The 16,686-nt window shown below is 49.4% G+C and overlaps 1 protein-coding gene across 1 annotated transcript in view; it reads right to left on the bottom strand.

Moving 5' to 3' along the window:
* The window catches only part of XKR7 (XK related 7), a gene marked incomplete at its 5' end in the record, with an annotated part of 75,475 nt that extends 61,801 nt beyond the window's left edge, over positions 1–13,674 (bottom strand). The window contains 2 exons of the mRNA XM_061630819.1: positions 12,814–13,287; positions 13,661–13,674. Coding sequence (XP_061486803.1) covers positions 12,814–13,287; positions 13,661–13,674 — 488 coding nt within the window. The remainder of the gene's footprint in view (positions 1–12,813; positions 13,288–13,660) is intronic.
* Positions 13,675–16,686: the final 3,012 nt, after the last annotated feature.

Consider the following 16,686-nt stretch of genomic DNA (forward strand, 5'->3'; position numbering starts at 1 on the left):
CATAGCCGGCAGTCAAGGAGAGTGATGGGGAGGCGCACTGGCTTAATCCCTCTCCTCCCCTCACTGTGCCAGGAGCTGGCAGGAGTCTACCTTCAGGTCCCTGCCCCCGTAGAATCAACTCTGAGCATGCCCCCCCCCCAAGTAGGCTTGCCACATGCAGACACGGACAAGGCTCCTCCTGGATCTTTTATAGTTGTACAGAAAAGCCACACCTGCTGACTTTTACACAACTGATAAAGGTGTGGGGAGCCTTGGCCTCTTTTCCATCTGGGCACCGTACCCCAAAGTATTATGAACATAAGAACGTAAGAAGAGCTCTGCTGGATCAGGCCAAAGGGGGCCCATCTACTCCAGCAAACTGTTCTCACAGTGGCCAATAGGGTGGCCAGGTTCAGGGCCTGAGACTGCTCCTGTATCTTTAGGAGGAGAGAAAATCAGCCAAGTGCAGGTGTTCTTGCAACACTGTAATGGGAAAAACCACAAGGTGGAATTCTCCCTTCCCCTTGCACAACTTTTAGAGATACAGAAGACCTCTTGGAGGCTGGGCCTGGCAACCAAGAAGTCTTCTGTATCTTTAAAAGTTGTTCAGGGGAAAAGGAGAATTCCACCTTGTGGTTTTTCCCATTACAGGGTTGCAAGAACACCTGCACTTGGCTGACTTTCTCTTCTGCTAAAGATACAGGATCAATCTCAGGCCCTGAGCCTGGCAACCCTAGTGGCCAACCAGGTGCCCCAATGGGAAGCCCACAAGCAGGACCTGAGCGCAAGAGCACTCTCCCCTCCTGCGGTTTCCGGCCGTATAACGCCAGAACTAGTTAGGCAACCAGCCAGCACTCAATAAATGCCCATCACTGTTTGCAAAATATACTTGGAGCGTAATATTTGGGTTAGGAAGGAAAGAAGGAGAGGCACAAAGGTCAGCATGAAAAAGTGAGTGGCTAAGGTGTAGTAGGGAAAGGCAACAAGCTGTGCAGAATACTAAATTCCTTAATCAGTGGAAGCTATTTTTACAGCACAGTCCTATGAAGGTTTACTCAGAAGAAAGTCCCACTGATTTCAATGGGCCTTTCTCTCTTGTAAGTGTGTCCTCACACAGCAGTTAAGCTTACAGGAAAAGCAAATTCATGCAAATGGGAGTTTTCCCTCCCTAAACCTAATCGCTGCAGGAGGGGGCAATCTTTGGGTGGTGGCAGTTGCGGAGGGAGGGGTTACTCTCCTCATGTGCTGCAATTCCCCCCATCCCAAATCATCCCTGCACAGCAATTTGGCTTACAAATAAATCTCTTATTTCACACAAATGGGACCCTTTTTTCTAAGCTTAATTATCATCTCATGTATGTGCATGTGTGTGAGATGCTTTTGAGCGGTGGTGATAGCCGGGTTCTGTAGCATATCCTCTTCCCAGCCTTTAGCCAAACCCCAGTGTGAAGTTTAATTCCAGCCAAGATGCCAATGCTTGTTTCCCTCACAGAAGCTGGACTGCAAACTGTTTAGGTCCCTGAGCAACTGAACATTCTGCACAATCACGCCAGCCAATCAGCACCAGAGGCTTCACCACCAAACATGGAATACAGTAGAGATGAATCACATAAGGCAAGTGTGTGTGTATTTTTTGGGGAGAAGTGGAGGTGGAAGAGGACAGGATGTGCATGATGCCAGGTGAATAGTATCTTAAAACCCTTTCCAAAATTTGTCCCACACACATCTGACTAAAGTCTGTTCAGTGGACAGCAGAGCCTGAAGGACTGTAGTTTCCCTCTTGACAGTTCTACAGTGTACATGATGAGAACATGGCTGTGACCTCTTGTCAGAAGGCACAGGGGATCTTTTCACCTTGGAAATCTTTTCAGCCCAAGACAGATGCTGACAGGTTAGTCATGTTAAGGTAGTTAATGGTATCTTCACAGGCTGTAACCAAATGGAGCACATCACACTGGTGTTACATAGGAGAAGAGGCTTACAAACACAAGGCCAGGAAGCCAGATTTCGACTGGACATCAAGAAAAACTTCCCAACTGTTAGAGCCATACGACAATGGAACCAATTACCTAAAGAGATAGTAGGCTCTCCGACACTGGAAGCCTTCAAGAGGCAGCTGGACAGCCATCTGTCAAGAATGCTTTGATTTGGATTCCTGCACTGAGTAGGGGGTTGGACTCGATGGTCTTATAGGCCCCTTCCAACTCTATGTTTCTGTGAAACACCTCCTTTCACAATATTCTGAGGTGGAAGGCACTTTTTATGTAGGAATTACAATGTAGCTTGTATGGGGATCATAGGTTGTGACAACTGCTGTCACATCTTTTTGTTCCACACATCAGGATGGTACAATGGAAAGAAAACTTGTATGTTCAGTTACAAATCTGCAAACAGGTTACACATGAAACACAGTACACAGGAACATAGGAAGTGGCCTTATACTGAGTGAGTCCAGCTTGCTCAGGATTGTCTACACTGACTCCATGTAGGAATTGCACTGTGTATAAAGTGGACCGTGAGTCCATGATCAAAGTTAGCGTCTATGAAAAATTAATTTCAGTACTGCAATAATATCTTTTTAAATAATTCTAGTTATCCATAAAGTCACATTCAGAATATGGGTCTTTATATTGAAAAGCAAAACCTGGTGGTTGCCAGTATTTCTCAGGCTTTGGGCTCATGGACCACAGGTTTTTTTTCCTCCTAGATGAAATTTTGATGCTCTTTGCATCTGCAGGATAGCCCAGCCAGTTTTCTTCCTGTATCCCTGGTGTGGGGAACCTTTGGCCCTCCAGAGGTTGCTCAACTACAACTCCCATCATCCCTGGCTATTAGCCATGCTTGCTGGTGTTGATTGGAGTTGTAGTCTTGCAACATCTGAAGGGCCAAAGGTTCCTCGCACCTGCTGTAACCTCTTTGCCCATTCAACCAGAAGTGGAACTGGACTTTTAACACAAAACAAACAACTTGGGTGTTTCTACCTGCGCTCGCAAGTGCCAGGCTCCTCACAAACATCCCACCTTGCCAACATTCAGTGGTTTTGAAAATAAAATGTTTAGGTGTAAAATGATGCTCACAGACAAAAATTCTAGGCCTTGTGCAAGCATGCACATATTGTAACTGCAGAGATGAAATCGGGAAGACTTTGAACAAACAAAGCTGTCTCATACAAAGTCAGATCATCTGTCCATCTAGCCAACTATTGCATAATCTGGCTGGCAACAGTCCTGCAACCCAAAGATCCTACAATCTGACACCAGGGATTATAGGACTGAACCTTCAACATGCAAAGCATGTGACCTGCAACAGAACTATGGCTCCACCACCCCTAACATCTGCTGTGTCCAACAGGCTCCAGAACTATGCTAAAAAAGAGCCTATGAGATGGTGTGTGGGAAATCCAGCCTTGCATTCTCTTCCCGGGCACAGTTCATCTAGCAATAATTCATCACTTCTTAGAAACAACTGTACACTTCCTGTGCCAAATTCAGTCTTGTTAATGGGTTTAGCAAACCGCATTTAACTGGTCATTGGAGCAAGTGCCACAAATCCCAAGATTAGGAAGAGACTGATATACAGCTCAAGGGCAACTGTGACCAGGAGGGCCTTTCTGAGAAGGATAGCTTTAATTGGCTTAATGCCCTGCCTGGTGGAGATGATCAGGGAGGGAGAGCTAGAGGGAGCCCCAGCTGACGAAGCGTCAAGGCCCCAGCTGACAAAGCGTCAAGGCGAGTTAAGCAGCAGAGCGAGTTCGGCAGCAGGGCGAGGAGGCCAGGGCCCCCCACTCTGCCCTTCTGTTCCCTGACCTCAACTAAACCACAGTCTCCAACCTATTGACATAATAAACCTCAAACAAAACTATGCAGGTAAGAAGCCAGCAGGCGTGTGGGGGCTTTCCAGTGTTTTGCACAGCCTGCAGCATGTACGACTATCTGCCTGTTGGACAGCAGTCGTGGGTGTGCTCTCGGTGCAATGAGCTCCTGGCTCTCCGGGAACGACTTCATTTCCTTGAGGCCAAGGTGGCGGACCTGGAAAAGCTGAGAGAGGCAGAGAGGTGTGTGGAGGAGGCCTTCAGGGACGTTATAGCTGTGTCCCACTCCAACGATGATAGCTCTCCTGCTATCATGGAGAACGATGTTCTCGGGGAAGGAGAGCATCCAGCCGAGGAAGAGGGAAACAATCCCTTAGAAGGGACCCATTCCTTGGGGGATGAGCAGCTATCCTCTCATGCCGAGGATATATCTCCAAGGGGTGGAGGGATCCTTGTAGTGGGTGATTCGATCATTAGGAACATAGACAGTGGGGTGTCTGATGGGCGTGTAGACCGCAAGGTGTTTTGCCTGCCTGGTGCGAAGGTTGCGGATATCGCCCGTCGTTTAGATAGTTTGGTAGACAGTGCTGGGGAGGAGTCAGCGGTCATGGTGCACGTTGGCACCAACGACATGCGGAAATGCAGCCGTGAGGTCCTGGAAGCAAAATTTAGGTTGCTAGGTAGGATGCTGAAAGCCAGGACCTCCAAGGTGGCTTTCTCTGAAATGCTACCGGTTCCACGCGCAGGACCAGCCAGACAGGCCCAGCTTTGCAGTCTCAATGCGTGGATGAGACGATGGTGTCGGGTGGAAGGGTTTAGATTTGTTAGGCACTGGGGAACATTTTGGGACAAGCCGGGCCTGTACAAAAGGGACGGGCTCCACTTGAACCAGAATGGAACCAGACTGCTGGCACTTAAAATTAAAAAGGTAGCAGAGCAGCTTTTAAACTGACTGAGGGGGGAAACCCGACAGGAGCTGAGAAAGGTCCGGTTCGGCATAAACCTTCCCCCTGGGATAAAAACCAAAGAAATGATGAAATTTTAAAAGGGGTAGGCCTAGAAGTAGGCATTGTGAGAGCAGGGGCACAGGATATAAATTCAGAAGAGCAAAATTACCACAGGCCAAACCACAAGTGCCAAAGACACTTGAAGAGAGACACTGCTTACAAGTGCCTGTACGCTAATGCTAGGAGCCTCCGAACCAAGACGGGAGAACTGGAGTGCTTGGTCTTAGAGGAGAGCATTGATATAGTGAGCATAACGGAGACCTGGTGGAATGGAGAAAACCAGTGGGATACGGTTATCCCTGGATATAAACTATATCGGAAGGACAGGGAAGGACGTATTGGTGGCGGAGTCGCTCTATACGTGAAAGAAGGCATTGAATCCAGCAAGCTCGAAACCCCAAAAGAGGCAGACTCCTCCACAGAATCGTTGTGGGTGGTGATACTGTGCCTCAGGAGGGACTTAATACTGGGAACGATCTATCGTCCCCCTGATCAAAATGCTCAGGGAGACCTTGAGATGAGATATGAAATTGAGGAAGCATCCAAACTAGGAAATGTGGTAGTAATGGGTGACTTCAACTACCCGGACATAGACTGCCCGCATATGTGTTCCAGTCATGACAAAGAAGCAAAGTTTCTAGATATTCTAAATGACTATTCCCTAGACCAGTTGGTCATGGAACCGACCAGAGGGACGGCAACCCTGGACTTAATCCTCAGTGGGGACCGGGACCTGGTGCGAGATGTAAGTGTTGTTGAACCGATTGGGAGCAGTGACCACAGTGCTATTAAATTAAACATACATGTAACTGGCCAATTGCCAAGAAAATCCAACACGGTCACATTTGACTTCAAAAGAGGAAACTTCACAAAAATGAGGGGATTGGTAAAAAGAAAGCTGAAAAACAAAGTCCAGAGGGTCACATCACTCGAAAATGCTTGGAAGTTGTTTAAAAACACTATATTAGAAGCTCAACTGGAGTGCATACCGCAGATCAGAAAAGGTACCGCCAGGGCCAAGAAGATGCCAGCATGGTTAACGAGCAAAGTCAAGGAAGCTCTTAGAGGCAAAAAGTCTTCCTTCTGAAAATGGAAGTCTTGTCCGAATGAAGAAAATAAAAAAGAACACAAACTCTGGCAAAAGAAATGCAAGAAGACAATAAGGGTTGCGAAAAAAGAATTTGAGGAGCACATTGCTAAGAACATAAAAACCAACAACAAAAAATTCTATAAATACATTCAAAGCAGGAGACCATCTAGGGAGCCGATTGGACCCTTGGATGATAAGGGAGTCAAAGGTGTACTAAAGAACGATAAGGAGATTGCAGAGAAGCTAAATGAATTCTTTGCGTCTGTCTTCACAGTGGAAGATATAGGGCAGATCCCTGAACCTGAACTAACATTTGCAGGAAGGGATTCTGAGGAACTGAGACAAATAGTGGTAACGAGAGAGGAAGTTCTAGGCTTAATGGACAATATAAAAACTGACAAATCACCGGGCCCGGATGGCATCCACCCGAGAGTTCTCAAAGAACTCAAAGGTGAAATTGCTGATCTGCTAACTAAAATATGTAACTTGTCCCTCGGGTCCTCCTCCGTGCCTGAGGACTGGAAAGTGGCAAATATAACACCAATATTCAAAAAGGGATCCAGAGGGGATCCCGGAAATTACAGGCCAGTTAGCTTAACTTCTGTCCCTGGAAAACTGGTAGAAAGTATTATTAAAGCTAGATTAACTAAGCACATAGAAGAACAAGCCTTGCTGAAGCAGAGCCAGCATGGCTTCTGCAAGGGAAAGTCCTGTCTCAGTAACCTATTAGAATTCTTTGAGAGTGTCAACAAGCATATAGATAGAGGTGATCCAGTGGACATAGTGTACTTAGACTTTCAAAAAGCATTTGACAAGGTACCTCACCAACGACTTCTGAGGAAGCTTAGCAGTCATGGAATAAGAGGAGAGGTCCTCTTGTGGATAAGGAATTGGTTAAGAAGCAGAAAGCAGAGAGTAGGAATAAACGGACAGTTCTCCCAATGGAGGGCTGTAGAAAGTGGAGTCCCTCAAGGATCGGTATTGGGACCTGTACTTTTCAACTTGTTCATTAATGACCTAGAATTAGGAGTGAGCAGTGAAGTGGCCAAGTTTGCTGACGACACTAAATTGTTCAGGGTTGTTAAAACAAAAAGGGATTGTGAAGAGCTCCAAAAAGATCTCTCCAAACTGAGTGAATGGGTGGAAAAATGGCAAATGCAATTCAATATAAACAAGTGTAAAATTATGCATATTGGAGCAAAAAATCTGAATTTCACATATACGCTCATGGGGTCTGAACTGGCAGTGACCGACCAGGAGAGAGACCTCGGGGTTGTAGTGGACAGCACGATGAAAATGTCGACCCAGTGTGCGGCAGCTGTGAAAAAGGCAAATTCCATGCTAGCGATAATTAGGAAAGGTATTGAAAATAAAACAGCCGATATCATAATGCTGTTGTATAAATCTATGGTGCGGCCGCATTTGGAATACTGTGTACAGTTCTGGTCGCCTCATCTCAAAAAGGATATTATAGAGTTGGAAAAGGTTCAGAAGAGGGCAACCAGAATGATCAAGGGGATGGAGTGACTCCCTTATGAGGAAAGGTTGCAGCATTTGGGGCTTTTTAGTTTAGAGAAAAGGTGGGTCAGAGGAGACATGATAGAAGTGTATAAAATTATGCATGGCATTGAGAAGGTGGATAGAGAAAAGTTCTTCTCCCCCTCTCATAATACTAGAACTCGTGGACATTCAAAGAAGCTGAATGTTGGAAGATTCAGGACAGACAAAAGGAAGTACTTCTTTACTCAGCGCATAGTTAAACTATGGAATTTGCTCCCACAAGATGCAGTAATGGCCACCAGCTTGGATGGCTTTAAAAGGAGATTAGACAAATTCATGGAGGACAGGGCTATCAATGGCTACTAGCCGTGATGGCTGTGCTGTGCCACCCTAGTCAGAGGCAGCATGCTTCTGAAAACCAGTTGCCGGAAGCCTCAGGAGGGGAGAGTGTTCTTGCGCTCGGGTCCTGCTTGCGGGCTTCCCCCAGGCACCTGGTTGGCCACTGTGAGAACAGGATGCTGGACTAGATGGGCCACTGGCCTGTTCCAGCAGGCTCTTCTTATGTTCTTATGTACTTACGAGAGGGCCCAGGCTGGAGAACAGAAAGGGAAACTTGGTACCAAGCATTTTTAATCCAGCAATTCACTGGGTTTATTGGCCTGGGCAGCTGAGGACCAATTCAAAGCACTCTTCTGTGTGTACATGGCTGGCTGCTTATTTTCAGGTCTCTGTGTTGTCCATGCTAACAATATATTGCCCTGTGCCTGGCCAATCCAGATGCTGTGCCAAGACAAGTTGAATTCTACAACCTGTACACATTAGGTAGATTTGCATGATTTCTCTTGTTTGGCATAATGCACACCAGCTTTGAGTGTTTGTGGGGTGGGTCATGGAGTGAAGCAGAGCACTGAAAGCTTTGTTCTCAACCACTGGGAGACTCATATGGCCACTCCTCTGGCTTCTGAGATTTCAGTAGGCACGGCTCATACACTTTTAAGCATCTCTCTGTAGCCACAAAGAATTTATTTTAAAGGACAGTGGGCATAGGAAGCGAAATCCTGTGTCCAGTTATTATTACTCTTTATTATCACTTGCTGTGCTCTTGTAGAAGGGCAGGGTACACCCTGTTCAGTCTATTCCTGTCTGAGCTGACCAGTCCATCCATGGCAAAGCAGTTATCTGAGTTATCTGCAGCAGGGAACACAGCCCCCTTTAGGGTCAGCCCAAGACATTTTGCTGCTCCAGCTAGAGGGCAAGATGTCTCCTCCTCCCCATTCCATATAAAGAAACCAACTGGACTGGCCGCTGAATCTTTCTTCAACTCTGGGTGATGGGATTGCATCTCTACAACACATGGATAATCAAGACAGATGGGGGGAAGCAGGCCAGGGCACGGGGAATAGCTGGGGCAGAGGTGCCAGCAGGATTTTATGGGCCCTCCAAAGGCAAAGAACACAGATTTGCATAATATTTGCATATGCTCTGGGCCATATGCAAATGTGCGTCCTCTTTTACAGGTGAAGAGGAAGGCCCAAAACTAAACCAGTGGCCACACACTGTTGTTAGTATTATTGTTGTTGTTGTTGTTGTTGTTTGTTGTTGTTGTTATTATTATTATTATATCCCACCCTTCCGCCCAGCAGGAGCCCAGGGCAACACATGTAATAAAGTCTGACAGAATGTGAAGCTTTTTCCATGATTGCACTTCCATAATAGAAAATGTATAACCTGTTGGATTTCTGCCTGCCACGGCCTATTAAAGGTACAAGGACCCTGTTTTTCCCCAATTCCAACCCTAACCCAAAGTCTAGTCTGCTATCTTGTACCCACTTACCTGGAAGTAAGCCCCATTAGACACAAAGAGACTTACTTTTGAGTAAGCATGTATACCATTGTACTGTAAGTTAACGATACAGTGAATTCTTAATAAGCACCTGGCCTTTTGCTCCTGCACAGCAGGAGATGTGCCTAAACCTCTTTACAAGGTTTTCACATGTTGCATTTGCCATTTGTGGGTGGGAATTCTTTAACATCCACCCACACATATTATGTAGTAGAATTTGGAGAAAATAATTTCCAGGGACTACCTGATCTCAGAAGAACCCACCACAGGACAGATGCATCCTGGTTGCTAGAGAAAAAAGGAAGGGCAAACTACAGAGAGTCCAAGGTCTAAAAAACGAGACAGAAACAGGAAAAATGCACGAAAGAAAAGGTGGAGAGCAGCTCTTTAGGACCCCAGGGATTCCAATAGTCTGGTGTCCAAACAGCTGACTTGTCAATCACAGCTCTAACTTCACTCATTGGCTACAAGGACTGAAAGGTGGGAGCAGCCAGGCTAGCTCATTTCACAAAAAATTACTTAGAAAGGTATCTGAGCATTTTCCTTCATAACTTTCTTTGTAGGGGAGCTAGACACTTAAAAAAATAAAACAAAAAAGAGTAGGAGGGCCCTACTGGCTGTGGGTCTGATACATCCATACTCCCTGTACCCTGGCTCAAGTCAAGCCCTTGCTATCCCTTCATACTCAAGCTGAAGAACCATGCTGTGAGAACGTCAGTAATTTTCTGAAGCTGACAATCAGCAATTTCCTCCATCCAACGTGGCAAGCTGTACTTCATGAATCTGCAACTGCTGAGCCTGTTCTTACAGTAGCTAAGTAACTGGGACTCCTCAATGTCCAAGCACAAAACCACAAAAACCTTCAATGGTGAATTGCACAAAAGGAAAATCTGTCAGCCGCTTTCGCAAGCTTGGCACGTGGCATCCCCCTGTGTCAGGAAAATTCAGATTTATGCAATATTGCAAACCAATGAAATCCACTGAGGATGCATTTCCTCATGAAGAGCACATTACGTTGCTTTCCCTTGTCAATTCCCCATGTCAACAGCTGTGATCAGAATGGGCTGGAACCATGAATGGGAGGGGACCTGGCTTGCCTCCTCTTGAATAGGAACAGAAGCAGCCGAGCAGACAAGCACTATGTTGACATGTGCTTGGTGCTCTCCTGGAGTTTGTCCTGCCTGAGCAAGGCCCCGCAAGCAGTAGAGGCGCAGCCATCCTCATGTGGGATCCCCGTGAGCAGACAAGACCTCACCTTGCACTGGAGCACAAGGGTGAGGAGAACTCCCTTCTGCACCTCCAGTTTGCACGATCGATGGGCAGCTAAGCAGACTCTTTCAGGAATTCACCACTGCCTCCTGCTACCCAGCTCCAACTTCCCTAGCAGGAAGATCCATTACAGGCGGGTTGTGCTGCGTGGAGGGAGGGAGGGAGGTCTGAGACTCAGGAAAGGCTGCGTTGTCTGGGGTGGGGAAAGCAACAGGCCAGCTCGATAGTCTGGCCTGAGGAAATAGACCTGCCAGGAAATGATCATCTAAGAGCCCCAGAGTGGAGGAGGGCGCTGGAGAGGAGTTTGCGGTGCCTTCCCCACCTGCGCTCCCTCTTAAGCTGCCTCCCAGGGGCTTGCTTTGCATCTCCTCATGTCCCCGCTCCTTTGGAGATGGCCAGGGGTGGGGGTTGAATAAAATGTGGGGAAGAGAAGGGTGGGGGTGGGGAATTAAAAGGAGAGCTTTGGCTGGGAAAAAACCCACATTGATTCTGCCCCCTTTCCAGACTGGGAGGTCCTTCATTTCCATGGGATCACATGCACTGACTGCCCAGAGGTGTAAGAGCTGCCACCACTGGAGGTACTCAGCACCAATCTCCAGCCTCAGCTGCTGTGGGGGCCATAAAGCTACCCGCTCCCCCACACACCCCAGTGCCAGCCAAAACAAGGAGACAATGTATTACATCAGCCTTCCTCAGCCTGGTGACTTCCAAATGTTTAGGGCAGAAACTCCCATTATGCCTGGCCATTGGCCATGCTGGCTGAGGCTCATGGGATTGGGGGACTGTGCCGGAGAGGGCCAACACGGAACACTCTGGATTCTTAGAAAGTCCGGGGCATGGAGTGAAGACGTAGGGAGAGCTTCACAACTTTGTCTGGGAAGCTGAATGAGCTGGTGGATGTCATGTTGGCCTGAGGCAGGAGGCTGAGGGTCAGAAGAAGCCCTGCTAAGGCATTCAATGTGCTCTGTGACCAGAGGCAAGCTGCAATCTCTCAGCCTGGCCTGCCTGTCAGGGTTGTCAAGATGTTGAAGTATGATCAGGATGCCCTATACACTTTTAATCTTCTCCTCACCCCCTGTGGTGTGTCTCTGGGATGGAGGATCTAATTCTCTTTCTGACACGTTCCCCACCCCCACTCCAAAAGAATTCATGATGGCCTTGCCCTCTGACCTTTCATTTCACAGCCCTGTTTCCTCTATGTGTGGCCACACTGAACAGAGATCCAGTTATATCGCTGCATCCCTCCTCCCCCTCCACCCCTCATATTGCAGTACCTTCAGTAAATCATATTTAGTGCAACACTCAAAACATCTCTGCACAGAGCACCAAACCAGGATGCCTCTGCTGTTGCCTTCCTTTTCCTCTGGTGAGAATTCATTTAACAAAATCAATGTTTTTTTCCCATTTGAAGACTCAGCCCTGATGAGAAAGTGGCACCAAGCCCCCATTAAGCATCCTGGAAACCTGTCTGGGAATGGGAATTGTATCTCAAAGACATAATAGGGATCAGCCAGGTATTGCTAACCTTCCCCACCCTCTCCCTCCCCCTCGGCTCTTGGCCAGATGGTCAAGCAAATGTCTCAGATTTGCCTGGTAGGACTCAAGGCTGATGAGCTCCTGTCTCCATGTGCTCCTGTGTCTATGACCATTAAAGCCCCAAGCTTTGGACAGTAGAGCTGGGAGGCCGGATGGGGTGAAACGATATTATTATTATTATTATTATTATTATTATTATTATTATTATTATTATTATTATTATTATTATTATTATTATTTCTAGCCCTCCTTTTAGGATGTGTAGCTTAACGAAAGCCAAGGCTAACTCCTACCTTCTGAATTCCTGGCTGGACAGAGCATCCCTTTGCGGAGATGAACTAGATAATGGGGGAGACTTCCCTGGCCTGAGCCGAACCCTCTTTTTGCAGGAGGGCCGGGCAAAGAAAGGCGAGGGAGGCGTCTGGCTTGCCAGAGACGGTGTGCCGGCTCTCTTCTCCTCGCCCCCTCCGCCCTCCGCCTTGGCCAGGTCTACTCTGTTCCCCCGTTAAGGACAGAGGGGCTGCCCACCCCACCCCCACCCCCACTACACCACTTCCCCCGGTGGGCAGCAGCGTCAGGAGGGAAGAAGCCGGCGGGCTCGCCTTCCCTCCCTCTTTTCCGGCGTCCGCACGCGGAGCCCCTCGGGCCTGCCTTTTGTGCTCACGAGACCCCTCTCCAGTGCCTCCCCCGCGCCGCCGCTTCCCTCCTGCTGCCCCCCAGCCCCGACAGCCCGCCCGCCGAAGCCGCGCCGGAGCGGGTCCCTCGCCCGCCTTCCTACCTCCAGACCTGCCCGAGTTGCAGGAGGTGGATGAAGGACTGGAGGATCCAGACGCACAGGCGGCAGCAGCCGCGGGGTCCGGGGGAGCCGCCGCCGCCGCCGCCGCCCGCGGGGGAAGCCCGCGGAAAGGCGCCGGCTCGGGCGCTGTCCTTGGTGCCGCCGCTGTCCTTGGTGCTGAAGGCGGCGGCGGCGGCGGCGGCGGCGGCGCCCGGCGAGGCTCGCGCGGGCGCCGAGAAGTCGTAGACGAACCACCTGAAGCTGAGCAGCTGCACGACCAGCGAGGGCAGCAGGACGAAGAGCAGCGTCAGCCCGAACCACCAGTACTGGCGGCGCAGGTAGTAGTCGGCGGCCAGCCACAGGTCGCTGGCGCCGTCCGAGAAGAAGACCAGCAGCGCGCCCAGCACCCAGCAGCAGTCCAGCAGGCTGTACTCGCGGCCCGGCGGCGGCAGCAGCAGCAGCAGCGAGGGGGCGGCGGCGGGGCTCCCGGGGCCCGGGTTGGGCAGCGGCGGAGGCGGAGGGCCCCGACGGGACCCCCGAGCCAAGCTCCCGCCGCCGCTGCCGCCGTCGGATCCCTCCCGGCGCAAGAGCAACGACGAGGAAGAGGCGGCGGCGGCGGCGCCTGCCGCTCCTCCATCCGACTTCGCGGCCATGTTGGAGGAGAGGCGGAGGGAGAGAGGAGGGAGAGAAGGAGACTTCCGGATGGAAGGAGAGGGAGAGGGAGAGAGAAGGAGAGAGAGAGAAGGAGGGAGGGGGAGGGAGGAGAGTGGCCAGATTGGGGTGAGGGGGAGGTGATGGAGGAGAGGAGGAGGGAGGCAGCGCCCTCTTCCTCACTCCGCTCCCCTCCCCTCCCCCCATTCCTCCTCCTCCTCTCTCAATCACCTCCCTAGATCTGGCGGGTGGGGGCCTGTAGGAGCAGGAGAGCAGCCCGCCCCCCTGCCTCCCTCCGTCTCCTTCATTCCTCCAGCCCGGCTCGTTCCCTGTCTCTCCCTTCCCCCACCCCAGTTCGGGCGGCTCCTTTTGCATGCTTCTGCTGCCCTCCCCGCTGTTCCTCTCCGCCTTGCAGGGGTCCCAGAGCCAGCCCTGCTCTCACCTCCCCCTGCCCACTGCGCTGCCTGCCACTAACCGGACACTTGCCCGGCCGCGCCCCCCTTCCGCCCCCCTCCTAACCCAACGAGGGATTCCGCGTTCTCGTCTCCAAAGGCGGGAGGTAATGGGCTCCTCCGCCTCCCCCACTCTAAGCATGATGTTGTAAAGATTCGGGTCCCCTCCCCCCATACACGTTTGGAGGTCCATCTGCCGTCGGGGGGGGTGTCTTATCGTCCAGTGCTGGAGGGAGAGGGGGGCTCGACAAAGGATGAGAATCTCCGGTTGGGGCTGCTGTTGCTGCTTTGCCCGTCCGGTACAGACTTCTGTTGCCCGCGGCACAAGTGTGCTCGGCGCTGTACACACCGGATCAACAGTACAAGTCTCACCCGGAGGGCTCCGCATAGATAAAGAGGCATTTATGCATTCAAATTGGGGAGTCATTGGAGTTATCTCCCCCCACCCCCTAAAACGACTGCCCTGCAAGACGAAGGAGAGGAACATCCGCCCACCCCGTTCTTCTGTGCAACGTTACAGAGGGCGGCGGCGGCGGCGACGGCGGCGGCATTGGACTTCGAGCTCATGTGTGGCTTGGAGGATCTGCCATGGGCATTGTCTCTTTCTGAGGGGACCCTCCTTTCTTGGATACCTTGTGCCTCCGGTGCATGATGAGGCTCCGGCTGTCTTGCTACTGTGGAAAAGACTTCCAACATTTGGGGGTACATTTCATGTCCCCGCTTTCAAGAGACAGATACGGAAATGTCTTTTTTTTAAAAAATACTAGTAATTAGGCTGCCTTGCCCTGTGTGTCAGGTTTCCAACTCATAGGTAAGTCTCTTACAGGACATGCCTATGCATATGTGTTCAGAAGTAAGTCCCATTGTATTCAGTGGGGCTTACTCCGAAGCAGTTGTGCATGGGATTGCAGCATTAAAAATTCTGACACACCAGCAAGTCAGCCGGGGGATCAATCCTCACAGTGTCTTTCTACAATTGATGGGTATTTTATTGTAAACACACACACACACACTTTAGTTATTTGTTACGTTGCACTTTTGCAATCCACTCAGAGCCTTAGGAGAGAACAAGGCATGAAATTCAATGAAAACAGAACGGAATATTGCGTCCTTTAATTTTCTCCTCTGCCTTCATGAGTTCCTTCTCTGTCATTATGGCAGGCCTGAACGACCCATAACCGACATGGGGCCTCCCTCTTCATGTCACTCCTTGTGATCATGCTCAGGCTTCATGGGGACCCTTAAAGCAAGATTTCAAAGGGAATTCTCCAGGGGTTCACAGCCTGGAGAAGTGATGGGGAATAGTAACGTTTAGACCCCTCCAGAGGCTGCCCACTCCCCGAGCAGACAGAAAAAGGATGCAGTAGGCAGGATCCGCTGGCTCTTAGGGAACAAAGTTTCCTATAGGATGTAAAAGAAATTAAGCAAAAACAAGGATGAGGAGGGTTGGGTGGTGTTGTTTTGCTAGGAAGGGGATGAACCATAGGAAAAGGGGCAAACCCAGAGGCCTCCCAGCAGGAGAGAGAACGGCTGAAGGGAAGGAGCTTGAATGAGAGTGGGCATTTGAATAGCTGTCTGCCATTTTTGCTCCAAAGGAAAAACTGGACCTGCCAGAGGTCATGTCCTCCTCAGTACCATGAAAGAACAGCAGTGGAAGGATACTGGCAACCTGCAGGTTTGAGATTGTGTCGCAGCTGCAGCCTGTGGATGGCGCAGGTGTTGTGAATTCTCACAAATTTTTGGCGATCAGCACATTGCTAACACCAAGGAAAGTAGCCTCTTGTAAGCTCACCAGGGACTGGGGCCCTGGACGACCCTGAGGGCACAGCCCAGGGGAGAGTTCTCCTGCACAAGTGCCACTGAAAGGAACAGGTGTTGCTGCGCAAGAGCACAGACTGTGCCCATTATGGTTAGTTGCCCCAATCGCCATGGTGGTGCCCCTTATCAAGGATCCCTTCCGGCCAGCTTGCCTTTCTGTTGCATGTACACAAGTACAAATAAACACAGAAGTGAAGCTGTCTTTCTCCGCCTCATCCCTATTTCTGTATGTTTTTAGAAGGTGGACATTATACAGCCACGAGAGTAGGTAGCTTGGAAGAATTTGGTAGCATGTGCCTCTGAGCATATGGTGACTGGTGGCAACACCTACAATCAGCCCAAAGAATAGAAAGAAGACATGTGCTGTGCTGATCTTGTTTTAGCAGGGAGGAAGCAACATTATTAAGACAGTTGATATAATTCAGATGGTCACTTTGAATATGTCTGATTTCCTTTGCAATTTTAGTGACGTTTCCTATAGGAAATCATTTTCTTTTGTTTCTATTTCTGTGAATATGTGAAGTACAGCAACTCTTTGCAAAATTTAGACTAAAAAAACTCCAAACATAATTGTGGAATAATGGCACTGACTTCTGCAGAATAGTCTCCAGTGGACCTCAGGAGTGTCTCAATTTGCACAAGATAAAACAGTGGGAGGTGAAATATATTCTAGCAAAATTCTAGGTGTGCTCTATGTTTTTAATTGACCGTGCCTACCTTGCCTTAAATGAAGTGGTTTAAAGATAGCAGGCTGAAAACATGCATCCTCTTCTTTCCAACAGCTAGAGTCATTGCTGAAGTAGCAACATATTGGAATCAGTCTGATTTTTCATCAAACTGCAGTTTCAGATTCAACTGTTAATGCACCCAAAATAGAAATAGGACATAACCTCCAATTTGAAACACAAAGGGCTGTCTTCATTATCATATGACATTGACCACTAAAAAGGCTTTG

The sequence above is a fragment of the Rhineura floridana genome, chromosome 6 (genome assembly GCF_030035675.1).
Source record: "Rhineura floridana isolate rRhiFlo1 chromosome 6, rRhiFlo1.hap2, whole genome shotgun sequence".
Lineage (NCBI taxonomy): Eukaryota > Metazoa > Chordata > Lepidosauria > Squamata > Rhineuridae > Rhineura > Rhineura floridana.